Source organism: Zosterops lateralis (genome assembly GCF_965231275.1).
Source record: "Zosterops lateralis genome assembly, chromosome: 4".
NCBI classification, from domain to species: Eukaryota; Metazoa; Chordata; class Aves; order Passeriformes; family Zosteropidae; genus Zosterops; species Zosterops lateralis.
The window spans coordinates 27,456,188-27,481,138 of NC_139765.1; the positions used below are offsets into that span (position 1 = coordinate 27,456,188).

Consider the following 24,951-nt stretch of genomic DNA (forward strand, 5'->3'; position numbering starts at 1 on the left):
ACACAAAGGAGTCCACTTAATCTAATGAATAGGTTTGACAATTTACATTGAACTCAGTCTAGATACTTTGTTTTTCTTACTACAGTCCACTGTCAATTCATCTCTGGAAACAGACCAGCCCATGTTCTCAATTCTTTGCTTCAGTAGCCCTTAGAATTTATCCATGTTTAACCCTTCCATTAAATTGTGCTGCTTACATTCCTTTTTACTTTTCAAGTTGATAGAATTACTCTGTTCTGCCCTATTTGTTAATGAAGCTAAATCTTCTATTTGGCCTTCACAGTTATTTTTGGCACTAGACTATGGGTTTACTGGGGGTTTGAGCCTTGCTACATTCATAAAATCTTTCTGAATTTGCTGGCTACTGCATGCATCTGCTCCACTGATATTTCTATGCTGATTCTCCATACTGTTCTTCAACAGCTTTCTGGACGATCATTTCAATTAGAGCACAGTCTTGAGATTTTATTTTCCCTAGAAGAATTATGTAACATTTATACTGAGTCATATTTGCCATCTGCTGATCCAACCACATAAACAATACAAATTCTTGAAAACCTGAGATTTTCCTTAGTATCTGCTTCTAATCTAATTTTTTACAAATGTGCAGGTTTATGCACACAACTGCTGCCTTATGATTAGCACTTCACTGAATACTGGCACCTCTTCAGAGGCTCTCAGCAAACTTGAAGGAATCTCTTCATGCAGAGTATGTTGAGGATACATGTGAGAAGGTGTTTATCAGGCAGGGCATGTGATTGCGTACAAAATCAAAAGCAAGGCAGGAACACAGGGAAATTATGGCAACCTTAACAAGAATTCAGAATGCAGGGGTGCTCTTAGTTTATGGCTACCTTCTCTGGAACTAGCCAATGCTCAAAGCAGCTGGCAACAAGATACAACTTCGAAGTCTGGCTTTAAATTACAGTTTTCCACTGTGACTCTGCTGTGACTAAGGACTTAAGCTATAAATCCTAATTCATGTGATTATACATTTACATATTCAAACCACAATGAAACCCTTGTGATCACAGAATCAGGCCTTGAAATTGCTATTTATATCAGACTCTTTTAATAAGAAAAGCTGTAGTTACAGAGTCCTTAATAATTTTATGCATGTGTTCAATTCTGTGTCCTGTTGACAGTATTGGAGAAGACATAATTTTACATCCTGAAAATGACGAACTATGTAAATTACATTTTCAAGCTAAAATATACTGGTTTGTTTCTGTGGATGGCTTTATTGAAATGATAGATCTCCATAAGAATTGTTTTTTTTTCTTTGTAAGAGAAAATCAGACCTCAGAATGAAATTTCTATCAATTTCTAAGATATTAGCTAATAGAAACACAAAATATCTGTAGAACTGTTACTGACAGGAACTAAAACAAATAATTTTTGAAATCAACAAGGATCTTTTCCACTGCCTTAAATGTACCATAGGTTTGGCATAATAAACACTCTCTAAAAACATAACATTAGAATCCTGCCTAACACAGTATTGTTTTGCCATTGCTCCCATTGCTTCTTGAGAACACATGGGAGAGGGCCATTGACCCCAGTGGGGGAATGGTGAGGAATCATAACTTATTTGCCTACCGACACCAATTACTAAACTAAAACGGGGCAACAATTTAGTTCTCACACAGGCACAGTATCAAACGGTGCCATTTGCCAAGGATGTACCTATGAGTTGGCCAGCACTAAGTATTTTCAGCACTGATTGAAAGAACCCCAAATCCATGAGGAATGATTAATTTCGCTTGCCGGAAAAGTCACACAAAAAGGTCTTTGTAACTGAACAGAAGGGCTGACTGATTCGATACCAATTCAGTTATACCCCCTGTCCTTGGGAAAGCTGACAGGCCGCGACTCGGGCCTGCGGCAGGTGCCCGATCCGCTCCTGCCCTCTGCGGGCCCAGGTCTCCTCCGTGCCCGCACCGCCTGGCGCGTCCCCGGCCGGGCACGGATGGCTGGGGCGCCGCCGCCGGGCACACCGGGCACACCGTGACACGGGCCTGGCCCCGCCGGGCACACCGTGACACGGGCCTGGCCCCGCCGGGCACGCCGGGCACACCGTGACACGGGCCTGGCCCCGCCGGGCACACCGTGACACGGGCCTGGCCCCGCCGGGCACGCCGGGCACACCGTGACACGGGCCTGGCCCCGCCGGGCACGCCGGGCACACCGTGACACGGGCCTGGCCCCGCCGGGCACACCGTGACACGGGCCTGGCCCCGCCGGGCACGCCGTGACACGGGCCTGGCCCCGCCGGGCACACCGGGCACACCATGACACGGGCCTGGCCCCGCCGGGCACACCGGGCACACCGTGACACGGGCCTGGCCCCGCGGGCTGCTGCGCGTCCCTCAGCGCCGCCGCGGGAGCCGGCCCTCCGCTCCCTCCGCTCCCGCGGCTCCTCAGCCCCCCGTGCCCAGCGCCAGGAGCCGTTCCCGGGCCGGCGCTGCCGGAGGCCGCTGGAGCCCCGCGGGGGCGCGGCGGGCGCACCTGTCGGGGCGGGGCGGGGCGGGGCGGGGCGGGCGGACGGGCGGCGCTCCCGCACCGCAGTGGAGCCGGGGCTGGCGGGGCCGCGGGGCGGCGGAGGGGGCGCTGCGCCCGGGCCGCCTCTGGGAGCGCGCCAGCCGCGTCTCCTCAGCAACGGGCCTGGCACGGCGGGGCCGCGCCTCCTCCCTCCGCCCGCTCCTCCCGCTTCCGTCCGTCCCTCCGTCCCTCCGTCCGTCCGTCTGTGAGGGTCGCTATCCCCGCCGGCCTGTCCGGGGCTGCGCGCTCCTCCCGCCCCATCCTCCTGCCCGGGGCCGTGTATCCATGGGAGGGGGGGGGAGGTTCTTTATTGGCCTCGTCCTCCCTCTCTCCCTCCTTCCCTCCCCCCTTCTTCCACACTCCACCCAGAAATGATCCAGTGAAACTAGGAGGAGGTGATTCTCCTCCTCCCTCCTGCTGCTGCTCCTGCTGGTGTGGAAGGGACTGCAGGAATCTGTGCCGTGCTCTGCTCTGAGGCAGGGGCTGGGGAGGGGGCCCGCTCTCTGAGGGAGGGAGGGAGGGCGGGAGGGGGGAGCCGCCGTGCCCGGGGTGCCGCTCTCCCGTGGGGCTGCGTGCTGCCCGACCATGGGCAAGGACCAGGAACTGCTGGAAGCCGCTCGCACGGGGAATGTGGCTCTGGTGGAGAAACTCCTCTCTGGGAGGAAAGGAGGGATCCTGGGCAGTGGATCTGGAGCTATTCCCTTATCCAGCTTATTGAGGTAGGGACATCGTTCCCCATCAAATGCTGGGGATATTAACCTGTTCTTCCCTATCATCATTATCATCACCCCTCTCATCTTCGTTTCCATTCCTGCATCCTTCATAGTAACAATAAATCGTTCACTCTCTCGCCAAGTACTAGCATGCCAGGGTTTAAAGTCACAGGCAGTCATTTTATTAATGTAGTGGTACTGAATTTCCTGTCTTCAATGCGTCTGCAGGGTCCTTGTTCATTCTGTTACTAGCTGTGGTGCAGAACTTATGTTTTGACTGCTGGGCTAATACATACAACGTATTAATTACCCTTCCTTTGATATTTCCATCTTCATATTGCTACTTTAATCACAGATGGAAGTGTTTATCACAGACAAGGCTGTCATCACAGAATTCGGTGTAAAAATACATGGCTTCACCCCGTACCCTCACCCATAGCTGCTACCCTCACTTGCAGAAGAAATTAAGCATGCCATCGTAATGAACCTACAAAACAAAGAAAGGGAATCTTTATTTGTGGGAGATCATCGAGGCAGAGGGGGTGTAAAACTTAGGGAGCAGGTTAGGTAAGAGCAGCATTACTTTCAAGGTACCTGGATTTAGTGGAGTGAAACTGGGTTACTGGCCATGTTGGGTGATAGGGCTTAACTTCAGTCATTAGTTGTATCTCCTGCAATCTCCAGCATAGCTGTGATCATAAGTTTCATCATGCTCTTAAGTCAGAGCATTGTCACAATCATTTATGGAATTTGGCTGTATTCAGAGCAGAGAAGGTCTGCAGCACACAGTCCAGTGCTAATGTTCAACACTAAACTAAGCATAGCAAAAGGAGACAAAATGAACTGAAACACTGTTGACCTAGAACTTGAATAAATTGGGGGTTTGGTTTGGTTTTCTGTTCCTTAAAGAAAGAAAGGCCTAGCACAATGGAAATTGATTAAATGAAAATAAATTTTCGATTCTGTTGCCAGTACCTTCTTGTCAAGGTATTTATATTATTTCTAAGTTCCCTATCAGGGAAAATTTAACGTTAACTCTCCAAATTATACTGCTTAAACTCTATTACAAAATCTTGTTATTTTAAAGCTAGGTTTAGTGCTGTAAACAGCAACAGTTCAGGTATTCATAGTTTACCAAGTTCTGTGGTGCCCCAGTTCAATTAGCGATTGTACCATTGTTGAATTACTAGCCCATTGACCAAAATCAAAACACACCATGTGATTGCTCTTTGTACTGTACTCGAATAGGCTGCTTAGGAAGAAGTGTGCCAGATAGTCAGTTGAATTTGAAATATGATATCCACTTTTCTAAGTACTGAAGTAAGTTCACTTCAGTACAATGACTGGTCATTTATAATCTAGTTCTAATGCATGGTTTGTGTAGTGGCTTTCTTCAGGACTAGTGCCCAGAACAGTATTCTTGCACTGTTAATTTCATGTTGTGTATCATGAGTTCTGTATATCCAGAGGGGGTGTATTTGCTTGTGCTTGCCTTCCTTTATTAAACAGCATTGTTGTATGTTGTGTACACAGAACACATGGACCATGGGTTTTGTATATACAGATGGGTCATCACAGTCCTTGTTTGTTACTCAGTATTGAAGAATTTTAAGTTGTACAGTCAGCTGGCTTTTTTTTTTTTTTTTCCTGGAAGTGCACTTAGCTTGAAGAAAAGTGAAGCTGAGTAAAACATATACTATTTGATTTATGGCATTTCTTACTAATGTTAACAAGAATGTCTATGGCTTCTGTAAATGCAACTTCAAAAATTAAGAGTGAAATTTCAGCTGTATGCTGCATCAAGCTGTATGATGAAACATCTACTATGCATTATAGTAGATGCTTTTCAAGAAAGAATTATATGTGACAGGTATTTTGACATAGGGGTTTTTTGTTGTTGTTGTTGTTTTGTTTTGTTTTTAATTGGAGATGTTCCATGATCTAACTGATGCTATTAATTATGGATTAAGTCCAGAATGACATGCAAGATTAAGGTTGGATCTATCTTGGTACAGAAAACATGGAAACAATATGAGAGTCATGTGAACATCCTGATCGTGTTTGGGAAATTAACACTTACTGAAAAATAGCAAAGCTGTAGAAGAGCCGTACTTGTGCAGTATAAAAGTTTGAATTTGGGGGGGATCCAACGATTTTTTTTAAACTAGAAAACCTGAAGAAGCTCACTAGTAGAGCTATATTGGTATTTTTTGCATGCAGTTTATTAGCATAAAAACTTCTAAAAGTGGTTTTAAAAAAAGCAACAGGGAAAAATATGGGGACATAATTTTCTTAATTTTATTTAATCTTTAGGAGTCATTTAGACAGTAACTCCCACTGTTTTGTTGTTCAGAATTATTGCTCAGTTTCTAAAATGGTGCCCTAGGATTGTATTTGTCCCACTGTGGTGAGAAAGGTCCATGTTGCTTTCTTTCTCCTTTTGGCAGTACTGTTTCTAGTGTTAGGTTGGGAAAGTCCAATTCTTTCAGCATGCATGTGGACTAATACTGTGCCTGATGTGTTGGTCTAGGTAGTAGGAGTACATTGTCCCTTTGGATTTCTTCGAAGTGCTGGAGACAACTCAGTTTATGTGGCTGAACTCTATGGCTAGACACCCTTTTTTGGTGGAAATTTGCTTTAGAGTAATTATATGCCCCTTAAATTAAATTTAATATTCATAAATAGGCAAATACACATTGATTGTTATCTGAACCAGTGAACAAACTATCTGATCTCTGATGTACTATTTACATTTTTATAACAGCATTTTTTTGCTTTATGGTTAATGTGTTTTATGGTACTTGGGGAGAAAATAGGGCAAATTTTTGTATGGGTATTCTCTAGTTGTACCTATTTGTTGATGCTAATTGCAGACTAAATTATATAATTTTTAAAGGCCTGTCTTCTAACTCCTAAGACATTAAATTATGACAGCAGTTCAGGAAAACAGCTCTGTTCTGGAATGCCATCTAAGCACATATATAAATGTATGACTGAATTCCTGCAAAAATTTAAACATATGCTTTGAGTATGTGCAAAGTGCATAAAAATGATGTATGCTTAATTAAGACCTCATATGCACCCAGATATCTGTAATACTTACTACATAATACCTCATGCCCAAATTGGTTTATCTGAAACAATGACAACGAATCAGTGATTGACTGTGTGGACTCTGTAACTCGTTTCAGCTCAGCAGAAGCTTTGGAAGGCTGCTCTGGGTCACTTTGTGCCCCCTGCCTCAATCTCCATAGTTTGCTCTTTATTATAAAGATTGCGGATGAATATAGTGAAGGTGAATTCCTCAAGTGCAAAGATCAGCATAAGGCATAGCAACATACTAGAGCAAGTACCCCTGATGGAAATTAGTTACTTAAACTTGGATAGTTACTGGTACTTCAGGTGCACAGGTGTTTTCTGAATGGACTGATGGACTTTGACAAAGAACCAGGAACTCTGGAGATACATCTAAATTCCCAGTGTGATACACTAGGACATCTAAAGCTGTGTTATGTATTTTGCCTATGGTCTGTAACCCAAAACATTAATGCAGGGCAGGAGTGTCTTCTTTTACTATGTTGAGACACCTCATAAAACATTCCAAGTTTAGAAGACTTAAGTCTAAATTTATTTTTCCTGTTTCTTTGTGGATTCCACTGCCTGGAATTGTCATACTTTAGTATATTAAATATTTTTTGTATTTAAAAAATAAAAGTTTTAAAGTTTAGAATTAGAGATTTTTTTTCTAGATTGCAAATAGAATTTTCACATATTTTTATGTGATTTCACTAGCTCTTACATTATTTCAGTGTAAACGCAAAAACTTGGCAGTAAAATCCCACAGTCTCTCTAACAGAATGTATCATTTAATTTTTGTATCCCAAATCCTTAAATGCATATTAAAGGATTTAACACATAGAAAGAGTAAAGTGTTTCTAACAAACCTAGTATTTTTAATTTACTTAAATTTGATTATCTCCATATACATAGTGTGTTTTAATTGACTGACCAGTTTTTCATTGTTGGATAACAGCTTTAATTTCTTTCAAAGAGTTTTTAGGAAAAATAACTTTGAAGGTTTTAATGTGTCTCAGAGACCTCATTTTGCCACATGTAGCCATGCACATGCCTATTTGTTCTATGTTACTAGCAGGAATGGATAGTTTTTGATTATATGTTAATTTTTAGTCTTTTTAAACTGCGCATGTTAAAAGAGCTTTGGATTTTTAACAGAATTGATTAATTAATATGAACTGGCACAGGGTAGTTGGGATGGTTGAATTGGCCCTATTTTGCTCTTTGTTGGCTGCTGCTGTTACACAGCATGAGAGGGTGGAGCAGCCTGCCTGGAGCTGGTTTTTTCCCCTTCCACACTTGGCACTGTGGCAGGGAATGGCTTCATTCTTTGCTCAGCCTTACTTAGCACAGCTACACCGTGTATAGGCCTGGCCCAAGTTATTTCTCCTCCAAAGTGTAAAAAACACGGCAAGCAGATTGTCAGTCTGGGAGTTGCAATCTGTTTCCTCATCTGTTTCTCAGAGCAGTGTCTTGCTTGCAGCAAAGCCATGGTTTAGCCTGATGGCCTCCGTGCGTGCTGAAAACCACACATCCTCTTCTGTCCTTGTGCAGAGCCCTCTGATTCATTCAGCTTCCTTTGCAAAAACAGATCACACTTGGTAGGCCTTGTAGAGCAGAAAGTATTTAAAATGTTGAAATACATTATGAAGCTTTAGTTAACAGTTTTAAAGCTTTTTCATGTTAAAATTTGAATAACAAATGGCTCAGCTTAACAAGAATAAGGGGACTACTTCTGTTACTCATTACATCTACCAGTGTTTAAGGTAAGGGAAGCTTTCTCGTGTTTGTTTATAAGGAGAGTGTATTATGTGAGGCTTGCAGTACCAGAGTTCTGGACTTACAAAGTTCCAAGGTATGTGTTTCAGACAGTGAGACAATTTCAACAATGGAAAGTATTTATGATATTGTTCAATGGGAAATCCATTTAGTCCGTATTTATTTCTAATTTTAGTTATACTACTTTTAATTAGTGAAGGGGTTTGTACCGATATCCTAAGCAGAGACCGGCACTCCCAGATTTCCCAATTACCTTCTTTATCCTGTTAGAATAGGTAACCTAATTCTTTTGAGGACATATTTCATCTTTCTTCTTTCAGCCTTTCAGTATGGAATGCAAACTAATAATCAGGAGAACAGTAATTTATGCTTTTTGGTATTAGTGATAGTTGATTGCTGCCTTGACTTTGTTTGTTTGCCCTTTCAAATGTGTGAGCTTCTCTTAGCCTTCATTTTTGTTATCATCTATCCTTCTTGGATTTATTTGTATTATTGTTTTTGGTAAATGCTTTTAGTCAACGTTCAGAGAACATTTTATCTATTGAACTCCTTAGATTTCTTCTCTAGTTTGAAATATTTACAATATGTAAAGGTAGCAATGTAACAATATCCAGGATATCTGATGGATGGTTAAGGGCAAGGCAATTCTCAAAGTCTGTGTAATAAATCTTCCTCAGGAGTTCAGTATGATCCCAGATTCAATCTCTGTAGTTAAACTCTATGGATAAACCTCTCAATTCTTACTCCAGAAATAGTTTTCTGAGTATTAGTCAAGTGTTCTATTAATTTTCTAAAATGTTAGACCAAATGCAAAAAATGACCAGCAAGAACTCTAGATCTAGTGTAAAATCTACCAAGGTAATTTTGTCTGCCCATAGATAGGATCAAGATATGGTAACTGTACTGGGAGAACTGATGGATTTTATGATGGAATCAGGCAGACTTGTAAGGGAAATTTGACAAACATGTTAAAAGTAGAAGGTAAGGAAAAACCTTCAGAATGTTGGAAGTGTCTGTAACTTAAAACAATACTTATAGAATTCTTAGCCACTAGATGGCTAGTGTCTAATTCTGCAGAGGACCCTATGAAGTCATCACCACCATGTTTCCTCTCTTGTCTAACACTTATAATTTTAGAGGTTTGTATTAATGCTGCTTTGTAAATTTTTGACATTGACATGAATTACTGTTTTTAAATAGTAATGTTATAGTAGAACTAAGAGGGGAAATAAATGAAAGGGAATGAAGGATGAAGTTTTCTGAAAGTCTGCTGTCTTGTGAAGGTTGGAAATGTTATGAAGAGCAAATATAGATGTTTTTAGGGCAGTTGTTTGCAGTCCCTGCAGTAGGGATCCAGGACATAGCCATTTTCCAAAACTCTACAGGTAGATTATTTTATTTGCCTCAATTTTAGTTTGTATGAGCATTCATGGATGAGATGATAAGGAGTGCTTACAGCTCTACACCATTTTTTAAAATTTTCCTGACAAAGACACTAGTTGAAGCATCCTATAAACTGCTTTAATTTATGCTACTGGTATTTAGTCTGTAAGGGACAGTGTAATGTAGAGGGCAGTTACAGTGCCTTTTCTTAAGCAAGCTTAGTCTGCTTGACTGGGGAGGTGACATACAAGAGTTTCACAGCTGGAATTCTCTTCTGCCATGGAATTTCTATGCTGGCCACTTCCAATTAGAGTACACATCCTAATCCTATACTAATACTTCAAGGTAAAATATATTGACAGCTTTTACTGTTAAATGTGTAAGGCACAGTTAGTAGTGTTAATGTCTGCCTACTGATATGAAATTTTTGTGTATCTGGACCCTTTTGGGAAGTAGGGAATACATTTTTTTTTAACCTTCTAGCCTTTATTGGAAGATTTTTTTATTTTTTAATTAGTTTTTCCTAGTGGCAATATTTTCAATATGATCACTTTGCATTAAGAAGTGATGTAACCATTGTTCTGCACCTCACTTAACATCTATGAATTTCTAATAATGTATAGGTATCTACTGTAAGAAAGGTTCTGTGAGATTTAATTCCACAAGGTTATGCCTTTATTATAATTTAACACTGTTTCCTGTGTATTGCACATGCATTTTCAAAAGCAAGAAAAAATGTTCAAAATGACATCTCGAGTGCAATTTAGTTCCCTTTTTAAAACAGCCAGTGGCAGCTATGTTTCTATAGGTGTTGATGTTAGTAGTAGGTGTCTTAGTTCCTATTACAGACAATGGAGATATAGTAAGTTAGGGGGCATAGATGGTGACTGAGCTCACCCCAAGATGGATATTTAATATTTTTATTTCAAGATGAAACACATCCCTCATTTAAGTAATTTTAGGTAAACTTTAAAGAACAGAAAAACAATTGCAATTGGAAGTATATGTAGAATATATTTAAAATGACCTCTTAAATAGGTAGGTTGAAGTTAAATTTGGGTAGAATTTCTTTCCATCTGTTGTATATCTGATTTGGATTAATTCAGAAGCAGTAGACAGTAGGTACTAATTGATAATCAGTAGATTACCTGGCCAAGAGGCAGAATTCTGGATGGTTGAAGTTAGAGATACATGAAAATTGCTTAAAATGCATGACATTGTATCACATGAGGTTTATTGAAAATGCTCCAAGAAACAAATATAAGAAACAAATTAGAAAACATTTGCTGGAGTTGAAACTTAGGAAGATAGGAGAGGCAAAAATAAATACGTTGACATCAAAAGAAAATATGGACTTGGTGCTTGGTGGGGCAGAAAACTTGGTGACAAAGCTTATGGAAAAGATGATGGAAAAGACGATGACTCATTGCCTTTTCTGCTTTGGTTGTTTGGCTGTAAAGTTTGACCTGCTAGCTTTTGAAAGAGTCCCCACAGTAGAGAAAGATCAGGGGAACATTTACATTTGAGAAACCAATATTACTGTGATAATTACTGTGTTAATTTTTGGAGGGCTGTGTCAAACATGGGAAATTTCTATGAGTGAAAAAGGAAAATGTCATGCCCATGTTCAGGAAAAGCAAAAGGGAGGTTCTTGGGGTCACCTTCTCATCAGTCTATCCTGAGTCCTAGAGAAAGTTTCAGATATCCCCATGGATGCAATTTCTGCACTCCCAAAGGCTGAGAACACAACTGAGAGTAGCATGGATTTACTAAGCTTAAATCATGCCTGACCAGCCTTAATTGCTTTGTACAATGTGAAAACTGTGTCTCTGGACAAGGGGAAAACCATGTATTTTAACTTAGAGCAGCCTCAGTCAAAATGATGAGCTGTGGACTGAATGAGAGGATGGTAAGATGGGTTGAAACTTGGCTGATCTGTGAGAGGGTTTGATCAACAGTACAAAGTTCAGCTGCTGGTATCTACTAGAGGGTTTCCTCAGGATTCAAGGCCCAGTAGGGATTGCAATGTATCACGTATAGCAGGTTTGTAGATGACACGGAAAGTGTGGAAAAAGCATTAATATGAAGAATTGCTATAAGAAGGGACCTGGACAGGCTGGAGAAATGGGCTCATTGGAGCCTTATGAAATTCAGGCAAAAACATTGTATAGTCCTTCAGCTGGGAGTGGATAGCCACCACAGGCTCTTGTGCTGGAACTGGACAGGTTTTTTTGTGTTGTACTTCTTTTTCTGAAATGTTAGTCACTACAAAACCACAAATTTCACATTTAGTCTTTGAGTTTACACATTAGTAATGTCTGTCTCCTGTAATAATGGTATGATTGGTATGTGGATTTTCTCCTAATCCTTCATAGCCTGGACAAAAGCTGAAATAGGTTAAGTTGTTAAATATTGACGCTGTCATAGTATAAGTGTCCAGGAGATAGATGCCTTTTAGAGAAAGTAAGAAAAAAGAAGAGTTTTGTAAATCAGAATTGGGACTATCTTTTGGACTAAGTGTTTTCCCACTGTATATTGCTTGAATTTTAAGCCTTCATGATAAAACTTTCCAGTATTGTTTTTACTGGTATTCTGAGAATTAACTCTTGAGTTTAATGTCTTCCATGCTTACTTACTGACATGTCAGGGTCATTGTTTTCTATTTTTAGATGTCACTTGATACGAATAGTGAATCTCTAGGCTATTTTTTGCAAATTATCATCCCCAGGATATTCATATTAGCAGTTTGACCACAGAATTTCAATTAAGTCATTGATATGATTTTTTAAAAACATAATTTGCACTTGTTTTTAGTTTTCAGCTTTCTCAAGTAATTATTTATCCACTTCCATGTCCTTCTTGTCATCTGGATAGCTAATTTGTCAAAATATGCTCATAAGTGATTTGCAATCACCCTGCTTCCTGTTTTGTGCACATTTATTGCAGAGCGGTATCTTGCATAAAACCAAGGGGTAGATCTGCCAGGGATCTTCTCACATAATGTGTACAAGTAATGCTTCAGAGAACCAAATAAATCATTTGTGGAAATAAAGCATACGGCATGTAGTATACGTACATGTTATAAATCTGTTGTTTGCCTGTCACAGCAGTTAAATCTATCCCCTCTATTCCTACCTTCATGTAGATTATATAAATCTTGATTTCAGAGAGAGAGGAGTCTTGTCATAGGCAGAAAATAGAGCCTATAAAGGTATGGAATAGGCATATGATCTGGGAGGAGATGAAGGTAGTAGACAGGTGGAGACCTGAATCTAGGTATTTGGAGTGCTTTGGCAAGGAGGCTGTATGTAAAACTCTGAAAAGGCTGGAATGCTAGACATGGTTGGTAAAGGAAATTAGGAGATTAGGAATAAGAACTGAGACTGACAATGGCAGTTAGCAGTGCTGAGGACAGTGAGAGACATGTAGGAGATGACCTATGAGGAAAAGGACAGAATAAAGAAAAATTCATTATTTGAAAACTGTCTCCTTTTCTTTTAGTGCTAAAATAAATTGCTATAGTAGTGGTTAATAAAGGGCCACCAGTCATGCCATTAGTTTAAGTGGAAAAAGTGGTTGTGATAAGTCATCTAGTAAAGTTTTCCCAAGATGACACTACAGGGTGAAATTTCAGGAGTTTTAGTTTGCTTTTTTTATGAATGATAAAATTAAGGTAGCCAGTGAAGTTGTTTTTTTTTTTTTTGTATCACACTGAATGCAGGGATACATGTTTGTTTTTTAAATGACACAATCTGTAGTCTTTTCCTCACTTGCAGCCCAGGATAGACAGTGCTCATAGCAGTTATTCAGCATTTTTAACTTACTACTCAGTGTTTAGCCCTGAGTGTCATTTTCTGCACACACACAATTCAAACTCTTCTCTAGAAAAAGAATGATTAATTTTTCTCCTGGGCTTTTTTTGGTGATGTTTGTCGATATGGCATCTGATTGCTTCACAGCATTAATGAGTTTACTGTCCCTTCAGTGACTGGATAAGGATTTTAATATCTGCACTTAAAAATGCTGACTGAAGCACTCTTAGATTATGGTGAGAAGTATGTGTTGAATTGGTGTTTCCATCTGGTGACTTCAATGAGCTCATTTTTCACAGGATTAATGTAGTTAGTGTAAAATTGTAGGAGTGGCTCTTCATGGTCAGAATGAATGTCTGTCTAGCAAAGTACTCTTCTCCAGTTTTGACTGGGAGTTAAGAGCCTATTCTAAGAAGAGTATGTAACACGTAGTATGTAACAATTTCTCCAGTGTACTCTCACAGATTTAGCAATTTACAGCAGCTTTCTACAACAGATGTATTGTCTTTGTACTAAGTAGCTCCAGTAGATTTTTGTCTTCCATGCATTTGTTCAATTGGTCTTTGAAGCAATGCAAATTTTTAGCATTCATGGCATCTAACAGCAAGGGTTTCACATCTTAAGGAAGTATTATGTGAAGAACATTATCTGTGAATTAAGTAGCATTTTATACATTCAAATGTATAAAGATCTATTCAGATATTCAGAGATTTGTTTCTGGAGAACAGACATAGATAGAATTCAGTTCTGTGGTACAGCATTAAACTGCTGTTCCTGTTCTTACCTTGTTTAATTGATTTAATAACAATGCATGTTTTAATACTTTTGATTTTTGAAGAGAATTTTTTTCATTCATCCCCATTTTAGGGGATAGGCCTTCAACTGTTCCAAGATCACCATTCATTGGACAAGAAAAGGAAATCATGATTATGGCTAATACCTATGTGTTAGTAGGATGACTTAGCACCAGAATTGTATTCTCTCCATTTGTAATCTGAACAATTTTTAATACACTCTTTTTGTATATAGTTATGTATATATTTCCACAAAAATATATATATATATTTTTGCCAGAGGGAAAAAAAAATTGAAGTTGTAAATGTGGGCTACCCATATGGTGATGAACAGAACATAAAGAAATTTGATACCTCTAAGAACTTACAAAAAATTGCAACTCCTGATGTGTATTAATATCTTTAGGAGACATTCTGTAGAATTTAAGATGCTGGAGGATGGATTTTTTCCTTTTTCTTTTCTTTTCAGTGACTAATAATACTCATTTGAACAAGGTTCCCATTTTATATTTCCTGAAACAGCAAAAGTGAGGCAAGAAAAATCAAACTTTGATTGTTGAAATTAAAGTGTTAAGATGAAATGAAAGAGCTGTGTGTAGGGGAGAGATGTTATTTTCCTCTCTTTGCTTATGGGAAAGAGTTACTGAAGAAATGGCAAGGTCTTTATCCAGTGATGAAACACTTCCTCTTATGCCCCAGAAAGTTAGCTTGAAGCATAAATGAGATGTGTATCATTTTAGCACTTAAACTGTGAACAAGAACTAATGAGTTACTTCAGAAGAGAAGCCATTCCTAGTCCATGGTACTTACTGTGTTGGCACTGCTTAACCAAAAAAAGAGAAGATTCAGCAATGAGCATCCATGTCTCTGTCATTCAAGCAAGAAAGAGTTACACAGGGTTAAATGGCATAAAAGGAGTAACAGCAGCAGAAATCTTGTCATGCGTCTCCAGTGCATGAATAGTTTTTGCTATGACGTGAATGGTTGCAATATTTGCTCTCCTTCTTTTGTTTGAAACCTCAACTGGTTGTAACAGGGCACAGAATGAGGAAATAAGTTTTGAGAAAAGCAAGTGAGGTTGTTTAGAAGTGTCAGCTTTTTAAAATGCCAAGGGAGCATCCTCCTTGTTAGGCTGCCTATTTCAGCAGACAGCCTCCAGGGAATAAATCAGCTAATTATGATGGTGGTAAGAGACAAAGAGATTTCTTTCCCTTCCCTCAGTAACTAAATATTGTTTTCATAGGATTTTTTTCTCATTTTCATCATCATCCCTTCTTTTCCCACTATAATTGCGATGCCCAGCTTGAAAAGGGGAAAAAATTTAGGATGTGAAGAATCCTGAGGTTGCTTATGCTGGCCTTGAAGAAGAAAACTTTACTGCAGATACTCACCTCAAGCCAGGGAGTCCATACAAAAGAAAAAAAAAAAGATCTAGGTTAATGACTTTGGAGAATGCAGAAGGCACTAGGCTGGAATGGCATGGAAAAATTGAACATAAAGCAGAATTCATTGGGTAGTTTGAATGAACAGACAGTGCTGATCAAAAATGTGAGATCAGGAGTAAAGGACTGATTTACAAAGTAGGGCATGATAATTTCCTGGATGAATTGGTAGAGGTCCACTTTCAGAAACTTCATCAAAGACTGATGAAAACTTAAGAAGTGACAAATAAATTTATTTAGAGAGTGACAAAAAAATACATACAGGTAGTTGGATGTTGTCTGGTCTTTGCCCAAGAGACCCATAGCACATGTGGATGAATTTGCTTAGCTACTTGGGAAAATGCCAAAGCCAAACCTACTATCTCTGAAAAATGGCAGAAGGAAGGAACTTAGTCCTTTTGTGGTATTTCTTCTAAAATATGTTCTTGGGTTAAAAAAAAACTTGGGCAAGAATGAGAAAGCAGGCCTCAGGATTGTTTCTAAAGGATGGAGCCAGAATGTCTAGACTTTTTTCAAAGAAAAGTTTACTACTTTGGCTAGTATTCATAGTAGCTAATTACCCAAATCTCCTTTGAAAGTATGACTTTGTTAAATTACGCAAGATGTCACCATTTCTGTGTCACAATTCCTAAAGAGGAATTAGGAACAATTACTGCAGGAGGTCAGCTCATAATGTGCTTCTCTCTTGATGAGTTTCATTTGACTTGTGAGTTGCTGTAGCACTGTGGGTAGCTCCAGCAGCTGTCATACAGCATGCATTATTGCAGTCTTCTGGGATTCTTGGAAAAGTTCAGAATACAGCTGAGATCTTCCCAAGGAACCTCTTGGTAAAACTGACAACTCACTATATTCCTGGAGAAAGTTGGGTCTTTGAGGATTTTCTTTCTCAGTTCCATATAAAGCAATCTATATACCAGATCCACTTCACAGCAATGCACTACCAAACTTCCTGGGCTTCAGATAAACCTTGAGTAAAGCATACAGAACTCAGCAAAGGATGGCTTTATTTTCACTGTAACTATAAGGTAGATGCTACCTTTCAAAGCAGTCAAATTGACACTCACATAGGGAGTTGTCAGGAACTATTTCAAATTTACCAGAGCAGCAAAGGAGGCTATCTTGACTGTGTTAGTACTGCTCAGGGCATACTTCTAATCATCTGCAATTTTTGTCACATGGTCTAACATTCAGATCATTGCAGGCAAATGCAGTATAATTTTGATGACAAATCTCTTTCCCTTTGCATCTCCATTAGGCTACATTATTACACATCTAAGCATACAGAACTTGACAATAATATGAATGATTAAAATAGTTGGTTTTCATTTAAAGTTGGTATTTAAACCACTTTTGATTCACATATGAAGAATTACTTTCTTCCTAAAGATATTTTAACTTTAGTTTTCATGGGCATCATGCAAAGAGTTTTTAGCTAGATCTAAAAATGCCTAGAAACCTGGTAATAAACACCTGGGACTAAGATTAGAGATTTGTGACCCACCTTAAAAATTGTCAGAAAAAGAAAAAGTAGCCTGACATTAACTTTTCATTTGAAGTGTAATATGTCTCTTAATTTGGTATTGTTTTGCTGGGCTGAAGTTGGTAATATGTAATACAGTATCTGATTTTTTCCATCATTTTCAAGTGGTTGTGTTATGAGAAGGTTTTTGGGTGAGTAAACATAAGTAAGGTGGTCTGAATAGCAATTACAGTATGCAAAGAGAAGTTTGCCTTGTATCCCTTCAAATGGATTCTCAGGCTTAAGCTGGGATCATTTAACATAACAACTGAAGACTTGCACACCTAAACATTAGTTCACATTCCAAATGAAGAAAATGCATTTTGGCTGACAGCAATGTATTCTGTAACTAGATGCCACATTATTGATATTGTGTAAATGCTTGTGATAAATATTACACGTCTCCTATTACATTAATGCTTTGATCATTAGATTCTCTTTTCCAATTGAAACACTATCAAGTTGTGTTTATGTGTTTCACTGTTAATCAATAGCAAGCTAGCCTATCAGTTTCTCAATAGGTCAGTATTTTCCACTACAGCTTAAAAAACTTAAATGTAAATAATTGTTCACTTTATCTTCACACATCTTTTTTTTTTTCTATTTTGGGATGTTACTTCAGTGCTTATGAGACAGGGCTGGGTATCACCATTCTCCAGAAAATAATGCAAGTGGGAGAAAACATACTGAAGACATTTTGCAAATAAATTTGAGTTATGTCTTGCCTATATAGAAAACCTTGAAAAATCTTGAAATGAGCTCAGTCGCAGTTAGGTAGTTATGTGTCTATTTTATAGATCTATGCTTCAGTGAAAAGTTCCTTTCCTTAGAGGCATGCATCAATGATGTGATGATGTTAAAGGTACATGTCCTTTTCCCTCACAATCAATATCTTTTTTTTTTTAAGAAAGTAGAGGTGTCTGTTTAGTCATGCATGAATGTTTCGCATAGCTCTGAAAGCAGCTGGCAGTAAAATTAAAGTGAATAATTTTTTAATTTTTTTTTTTCAAAAACCACCTTCAGTGGAAAAATACCAGCTTTTCTTGTTGAACTGTGGTAGTTTTTATGATACTCGTTGTGATCTAGGTTTCTGATCACAAAAACAGCATGGAGTGTAACTGAGCTCAAAACAGTAGTTAAGCTGATAACCCTTGTAATTCACCTCTGATGTGGAGATTCAGGTTCAAGTCTCTGGTCTTATCCCAAGAGAGTTCTGTAATAACTGGTTTACCCAGCATTTATTTTCCCCAGACCAAAGATTATACAGAGTTACATAAAACTATTGAAAGAGATTAAAGATTTTAAATCTAAAACATAGAAGCAATATTGGTGTGACACTTGCTTGGGAAACAGAAGGATGTATGTACAACGTACTTTCAGTTTAATCTTCCCATCACAATCCAGCAGCCTTGGAGTTTCACATTCTGCTCTTTTCTGTTTAAAAAACTTAAAGATCAACACAAAAATTCCCCACTTTGGAATGATTCTTAGTTTAAGTTTCACACAGGAAAATGGAATTACCAGAGACTCAAAATTTGGAAGTCAAATACTTTAGTGAATTGTAAAGGCAATTTGTTGCAAAGTAAGAGAATGTTGTGCTTTTACTATATTGAAACCTTTCTGAACCACACCTTTCAATTCAATTGTGTTTTGTGTGACAAGATTTTGAAGGAGTGAGAAATGTTTTAGGGTGCTGTGATGGTAGATTCAGAAGTGTTACCACTATTTAAAGTCAACCTGCAGTTTTCTCTGTGGCATGGACTTTGAAGTACAGGACTTTGAACTTCTCAGAGTATTATGACTATAGTTTTATAGACTTAGCAGAACTGTGCAGTTATGCATGTATTGGTCATAGGTTTGATTTGTTTATACACTGAAGAAGATTTAAAACGGATCCTTTTTCGGATGAATATCATCAATCCATTCATGTCTGTGGTGAAGTTTTGCATTTGTGCAATAATTTTTGTCTGCTGAAGTAATTACTATTCATACATGACTTTCAGCTGAACTGGTTGGAGAAAAATACATTCTGTAAAATATTACATTACTGAAATATATCAATTTAGAGCATAGAGGTCTCTTTCTTTAATATCTCAATTTTTTTTCTTCCCCTTTCCTCTGATCCCTCTCTCTTGATTTCTCTGCTCACCTGTCCCCCCTGCCTGTTCCCCAGTTCTCTGCCTCTCTCTCCCTTATCACTCTGTCTCCATTCATCTAACTTTCTATTCATCCTTTTCTCACCACATCTCTGCACCCTCTTCTGCCCTGCCATCTCTTTCTCTCTCCACCAGTTTAAGCCATAAAGAGAATCACCTGAGGGAAATAAGTACAAGAACACAAATCAGGAAGCACTGCCTATTGAGCTGAAAATAGTAAGATGGAAGGACACAGTGACAAACTACTCTGAAAAGAGAGAAACTGATGTCTTTGTTTAGGAAGAGAGTTGGTGTTCCTGAGGATGAGCCAATGGCAAGTATGATATACTAAAACAGAACAAGTCACCCATGACCTCATCCAACATTAAAAAGGAAAAATACAACATACAGGAGACATGTTTTATTTAGAATGTGGAAATCTGCTTCGGTTATATATTCTTTTCTATGAACTAAGACTTAGCATAGTAATAAGGATAGCAAGTATCCTAAAGAACTGTTGGATTATTTAACTGATTATACCTAAGTTCATGGAGAAATAAAAGCCTATGCAGAAATACCTGATAAGAACATAAACTACTTGAGAAAAGAGAGCTGAAGATGAGGATGTCTGATATGTTTTCATATCAGAAATAATTTAGATGTCAGTGAAAAAAGAAAAAGTTGTGACTAGGGATTTCTGGAAGTAAAGAGAGAAGTTTTAGATCACACACATTTAATTGCCTTTGGTGATATTGCTAGATTGTGCTGGATGGTCCTTTTTGTATAATGTATTGTAAACAAAAGAACTTCACACTCAAGTGCTTCAGATTTATAATGGGGCTGCTTTGGACTAAGATAATTAAAGTAATGAAAAAGCAGAAAGAGTGAGGAAAAGTACAATGACTGGCTGATTTACTGGTTTGTAAAAAACCTGGAGACACGATTTTGTTAGTTAAAACATCAGCATGAATACATGTATTTATTTAGAAGAGATATAAAGAGGAGGTACAGATGGGAAGTACTTTACACTCAGTATGCAATTGTCTTGAGAAAGAGATAGATCAGCTAATGAGTAGAAAAGCTGTCTTGCAGAGATCAAGGCCATACACTGCATTCCACTTCAAAATCCTCTTTCTCTCCTTAAAGATCTTATGTCTAGGCAAAGAGTCATAGAAAGTGGGGAGAGCAAATTTAGGATCTCTTAGATCCTGAAGTACTGGAAGTAACGGTGAGGAACACATGGCAGTGTTATCTGTAAATGACATTTTCTGTACCCGGATCAACAAAGACATCTAATAATCTATATATGGTTCTTTGTAGCTTTACATGTGTGGAGCAATGATACCCAGCCTAGATCTACACAGAGCGAGCTTGGGTTTAGCGGGACTTCTTTGTTCAGATTCAGTGTCATGCAAATGTGGCTACAATTCCAAACTTCAGCTCGGTTTAGGAGCATTATAAATGCATACAGTTGACTAAGAAGTACTATTAAATCCAAACTGGCTTTTGCAGGCAGTCCTATGTCTGTGTACCCACATTTGTCTGCAGATAGTCTTCCCATGAACTGTGGCATGTTGGTGGCATATTGAGTGTATCACTGAATGTTGTATATTACCACATGGTGTTCTTCAGATAAAATTCACTCCACTTTAATCATACAAGACAGACAGTGCTCTCTTAGTTGTTATTTAGTATTTTATTTTCTCATTGTAACTGTTAGCTTATGCCTTTGATGCACAGCTTGCAGGTGGTTCTGCAAAGAGAATTCTTATCCTCGCTTATTTCACAGCAGACTTTTGCAAATATAATGCACTTATTTTCAAAAAAAACTTGTTTGAAAACAGGTTATCAAACTTTACAAATGGATATGTGAAGCCCTGAGACACTAGGTCAGCATCATTGAGTCATTTTAGATGCCTGGTTCAAAACACCTAAAACATGCTTTCCAATTTTGCAGAGTATTTGTCATCATAAACCATTAAAAAACGCAAAGCACATTTTCCTCTGATTAGCAGGGCAACTGCATATGCTGCTTGTGCATTTAAAACTCAGAATATGAAGAGAGTACTCTGAAAGTTACATGCTTGGCAATCATTCTTGCAAAGTTAGATTTAAGAGACTTTCCTACTGTCAGAAAATCTCTCTGGTACAAAAAGTCTGCATCTCTAGGTCAATACTGCACTGCCCTGCATACAAATTTATTCATTTTTCCCATGCAGTCCTCTACTCCACTCAGAATATATTTCCGTTTCTGCTTAACTTCATACTTACCAGGCTCTGTTGGTATAGATTCATGAACTACCTTTAGAGTAGGTTACATAGACAGGCTGAGGCAGGTTTAATGTGGAAAAAAATTCATGCATAACTTATTTCTGCTATTTCTTGACTTTTCAGTGTGATTTCTTAAAGTATTTTTACATAATTATACATATATGTAATTTCCTTTTTATTTTCCTTTGTAGAAAAACTGCAGTAAACTACCAATTCCATCATGTTTGTGGTATCAACACTCAGATGCATTAGACCTGTTCAGTTTTTGCATTACAACTGACCAGCTGCACGAGAGCAGCTCATGGGGCTAAGACCTGGAGTATTCGTGGCCAAAGAAGTATTCCTTTGGCCTTATGAAGCTTGTAAGTCATTAACTAGATGAACCTGATGGAGGTCAATGAGAAATGACACTTCAGGATGTGCTGCACAGAACTCAGTGTGCTTGACTAGAATGCTTGGTACAGGTAGCCAATGGTCAAGTGCATTATTATTTTGTTGAAAGTGTTGCTGACATTTGCCCAGTTACCATGGAATTCACTTTAGGAAAATGCATCAAGAAGAGTGTCAAACAAGTGTTTCTGGTCACTTGATGAAAGTTCAGCTCTTCCAGTCTGCCAATTGTCTTTTTAGCTTTAGCCTTTATTCCAAATATCCTGTGTTTCTTTGTGTCCTTTCACAACTCTTCATTTTACCCTTGGGAGGCTCATGCTGCCAGTCTTTTCCTCAGCCTTTTAACTTATTTCAACACCCCCTCTTGAAATTTCATGTCTTGCCTGTATGAGTTGGGTCCTTTTTTCTGTCTTCTTATTTAATTTTATTTTAATTTCCTGTGAATTTCCCTTCATATGCTAATTCAGATTTCCTTCCCTCATCTCCTATTTTCTTCTTCTACTCTAGAGTTCCTTTCTTAGAAGTCTGATGTGAAATTTCAACTTAAACAAAGCAGTTTAATCATAAGCAAAATAAAATGTGATTTTACACTGGGGAGGGGAGGTAATGCATAAGAATAGGCCGTGTTGCTAGAGCACTTGCTAAATTCCCCATCCATAAAGAAGAAAAGTTAGTCAGAGAAAGGACATATGAGTCCGCATTTTACTGATGGCCGTTAGCTTTTTAGCATGGCTTGTACAGAAGACTGTGATTTATTTAATTCTGCATGGTAGGATGAACAGTCTTAGAGTGCACTAGTGTGTAAATAGTACACTCAGGGAACTTCTTATTTATAAAAGAAAATCTGGAAGGGAATGCTGCAATCAAGGAGTTTGGAAATAATTTTAGAAATCCTAAGATTTAAAGGACTTTTCAAAAAGAATCATGCATGAAAATGCTTGAAAATTTGGAATCAAAAAGTTTTTGGTTGAAAAAGGGAGAAAGAGCATTTATTTGTATGTATGTATGTATACATATATCTAAGATGAAAAAATAAATCCTTCCATAAATGAAGCTAATTTTATTGGTTTGATAGTTACTTTGCCGGGTGAAATGGGAGAATTCCTCTGTGCCATGTAAAATACTGTTTTGCTCACATCCAACATATGTGCATGATGCAAGTACTTTGTATTGCACTAGAACTTCTGCACTGATACCATGTTCCAAGTAGAGAAATAGTTTCAGAATGTCAGTACATTCAACACTTTTATAAATCCATCTTTACCTTGAAAGATACATTCTCAAAGTATTTGGCTGATGAACAATGAGAGAAGACTTGTAAAAATTTCTCCACTGAACATATGTGAATTTCAGAGTGCATACTACATATTTTATTTTTTTTAAAATATTTGCTGGATATTTTGTTTTATGAAGAATATTAGCTTGAAATTTTTTCCGTATCTGAAAATTCTTCTTAAAAAAACCCCATGAAAAACTGAACTCATCCCTTGGTATGGTGTATAGTTCTCAGAAAGGAAAAAAATGATAAATATTGCTTTCTCCAAGTCAAATATAATATTTTACTACCATTTAACTTGGAATATGAAGAAAAAAATCATTAATTATCTAGAACCTGAGCAGAAACCATTAATAATTAATGAATAATAATTTATGTAAAACTTAGTTCCATCTTGAAAGAGAATTATAAATTGGATAATGAAAGGAATGCAGAATATGCAAGATTTTTATTTTAAATATATAATCAGATTTAAGTAAATCAAATGATACTGTGATTCTTAAAACCTTAATGTTGAAAAAAACCAAACATTGCATTACCTTGAACATGAATGTTGTCATGGATTAGAGTGTTACTAGATAAGAGACTTTAAACATAGAGACTATAAATGATAGCTTATTCTACCAAATTTTAATTTTAGTAGCCAGAGGGTTATTCTAACAGTAAAACAAAGAGGAAGATGCATTTAAATGTGTCTGACTCCCAAGCTCAACAAAGTCTGGTCTGAGAGCTTCCATATTCCTCTAACCTTTTTGTTTCCTTTGTTCAGTGTCTTGAAATAAATTGTCACTCAGATATGCCAAAGTTTGATTCTGCTGAGTATTTTTTTTTTGGAGGAAGAATCTAAACTTGCATTAGTGAAATTGACAGATACTGAAAATCCGGAAACTATTGCAAAGTACTTTATAAAACAGGATTAGACTATAGTAAAACCTTGATAATCTGCAGGAATAGGTTAAATACTAACATTTTGATGAATCGAGAATATTTTTAAGAAGAAAAATAAAATTTTAAACACAAAATAGATGAAGAATATGAGTATGAAGGAATTGGTATCAGATTCTTTAGATATCTGCTCTATACATATACCTCTTTTTATAATATCAAAAGAATTGAGAGGTCTCAAGAAAGCTCTGGTAACCTAAATTCTCTAGCAACATACAGTAAGAATCTCCCTAATCCCAGTTTACAATACAAAACCACAGTATTGGCAAGTGACACTAATAGAAGAGTTCCCGACAGTTCATCTCAATTTTTTTCTCAAGATGACAAAAGAAGCGTGTGCCAAAATTGTAATTTCTTCTCACGTCTTTTAGTATGGGCTAGTGGTTCATATTTATTTAGAGCATACCTAGAGTTCCTCAGATGTCTGTGTTTTGGTATTCAGTTCCATTCAACTTTCAGTACGTGCATCTTTGTATTTGTGTTCCTCTTCTCTGATACCTGTAATAAAAATAGTGTTTTTTATACAGTTGATGACTGTGACACATCCTGGTGCCTGGTTCATTTTGTTTTTAAACAACCAGGGGAGTTCTAACCTGTCAGTAAATACAGGTTGTTGGAGCAAAATCTGTTGGTTGAACATGTAGCTGATCTAACACTATACACCAGGATCTATTCTTGGCATCTCAAAAATTGATAATATTTTTTTACTTAAATGATGAATTAAGACAGTAAGTTATGACATATTTTCAATAACTTAAAAAATAATTTTATATTAAAGGAGATCCTCAGATCAGTGAAAATTTTCTCGTGATAGAAGATTAGTGGTCTAATGTGTGCTGCTTTCTCTTGATAAAATTATGCCTTGTGTACAGGTTT

General features: G+C 37.9%; 1 protein-coding gene across 2 annotated transcripts in view; it reads left to right on the forward strand.

The window, feature by feature from the left end:
- Positions 1 to 3,126: 3,126 nt before the first annotated feature.
- ANKS1B (ankyrin repeat and sterile alpha motif domain containing 1B) overlaps positions 3,127 to 24,951 on the forward strand; it is a gene marked incomplete at its 5' end in the record, with an annotated part of 414,325 nt that continues 392,500 nt past the window's right edge. For both annotated transcript variants that reach the window (XM_083860540.1, XM_083860539.1), the window contains one exon: positions 3,127 to 3,260. In XM_083860540.1, coding sequence (XP_083716666.1) covers positions 3,127 to 3,260 — 134 coding nt within the window. The remainder of the gene's footprint in view (positions 3,261 to 24,951) is intronic.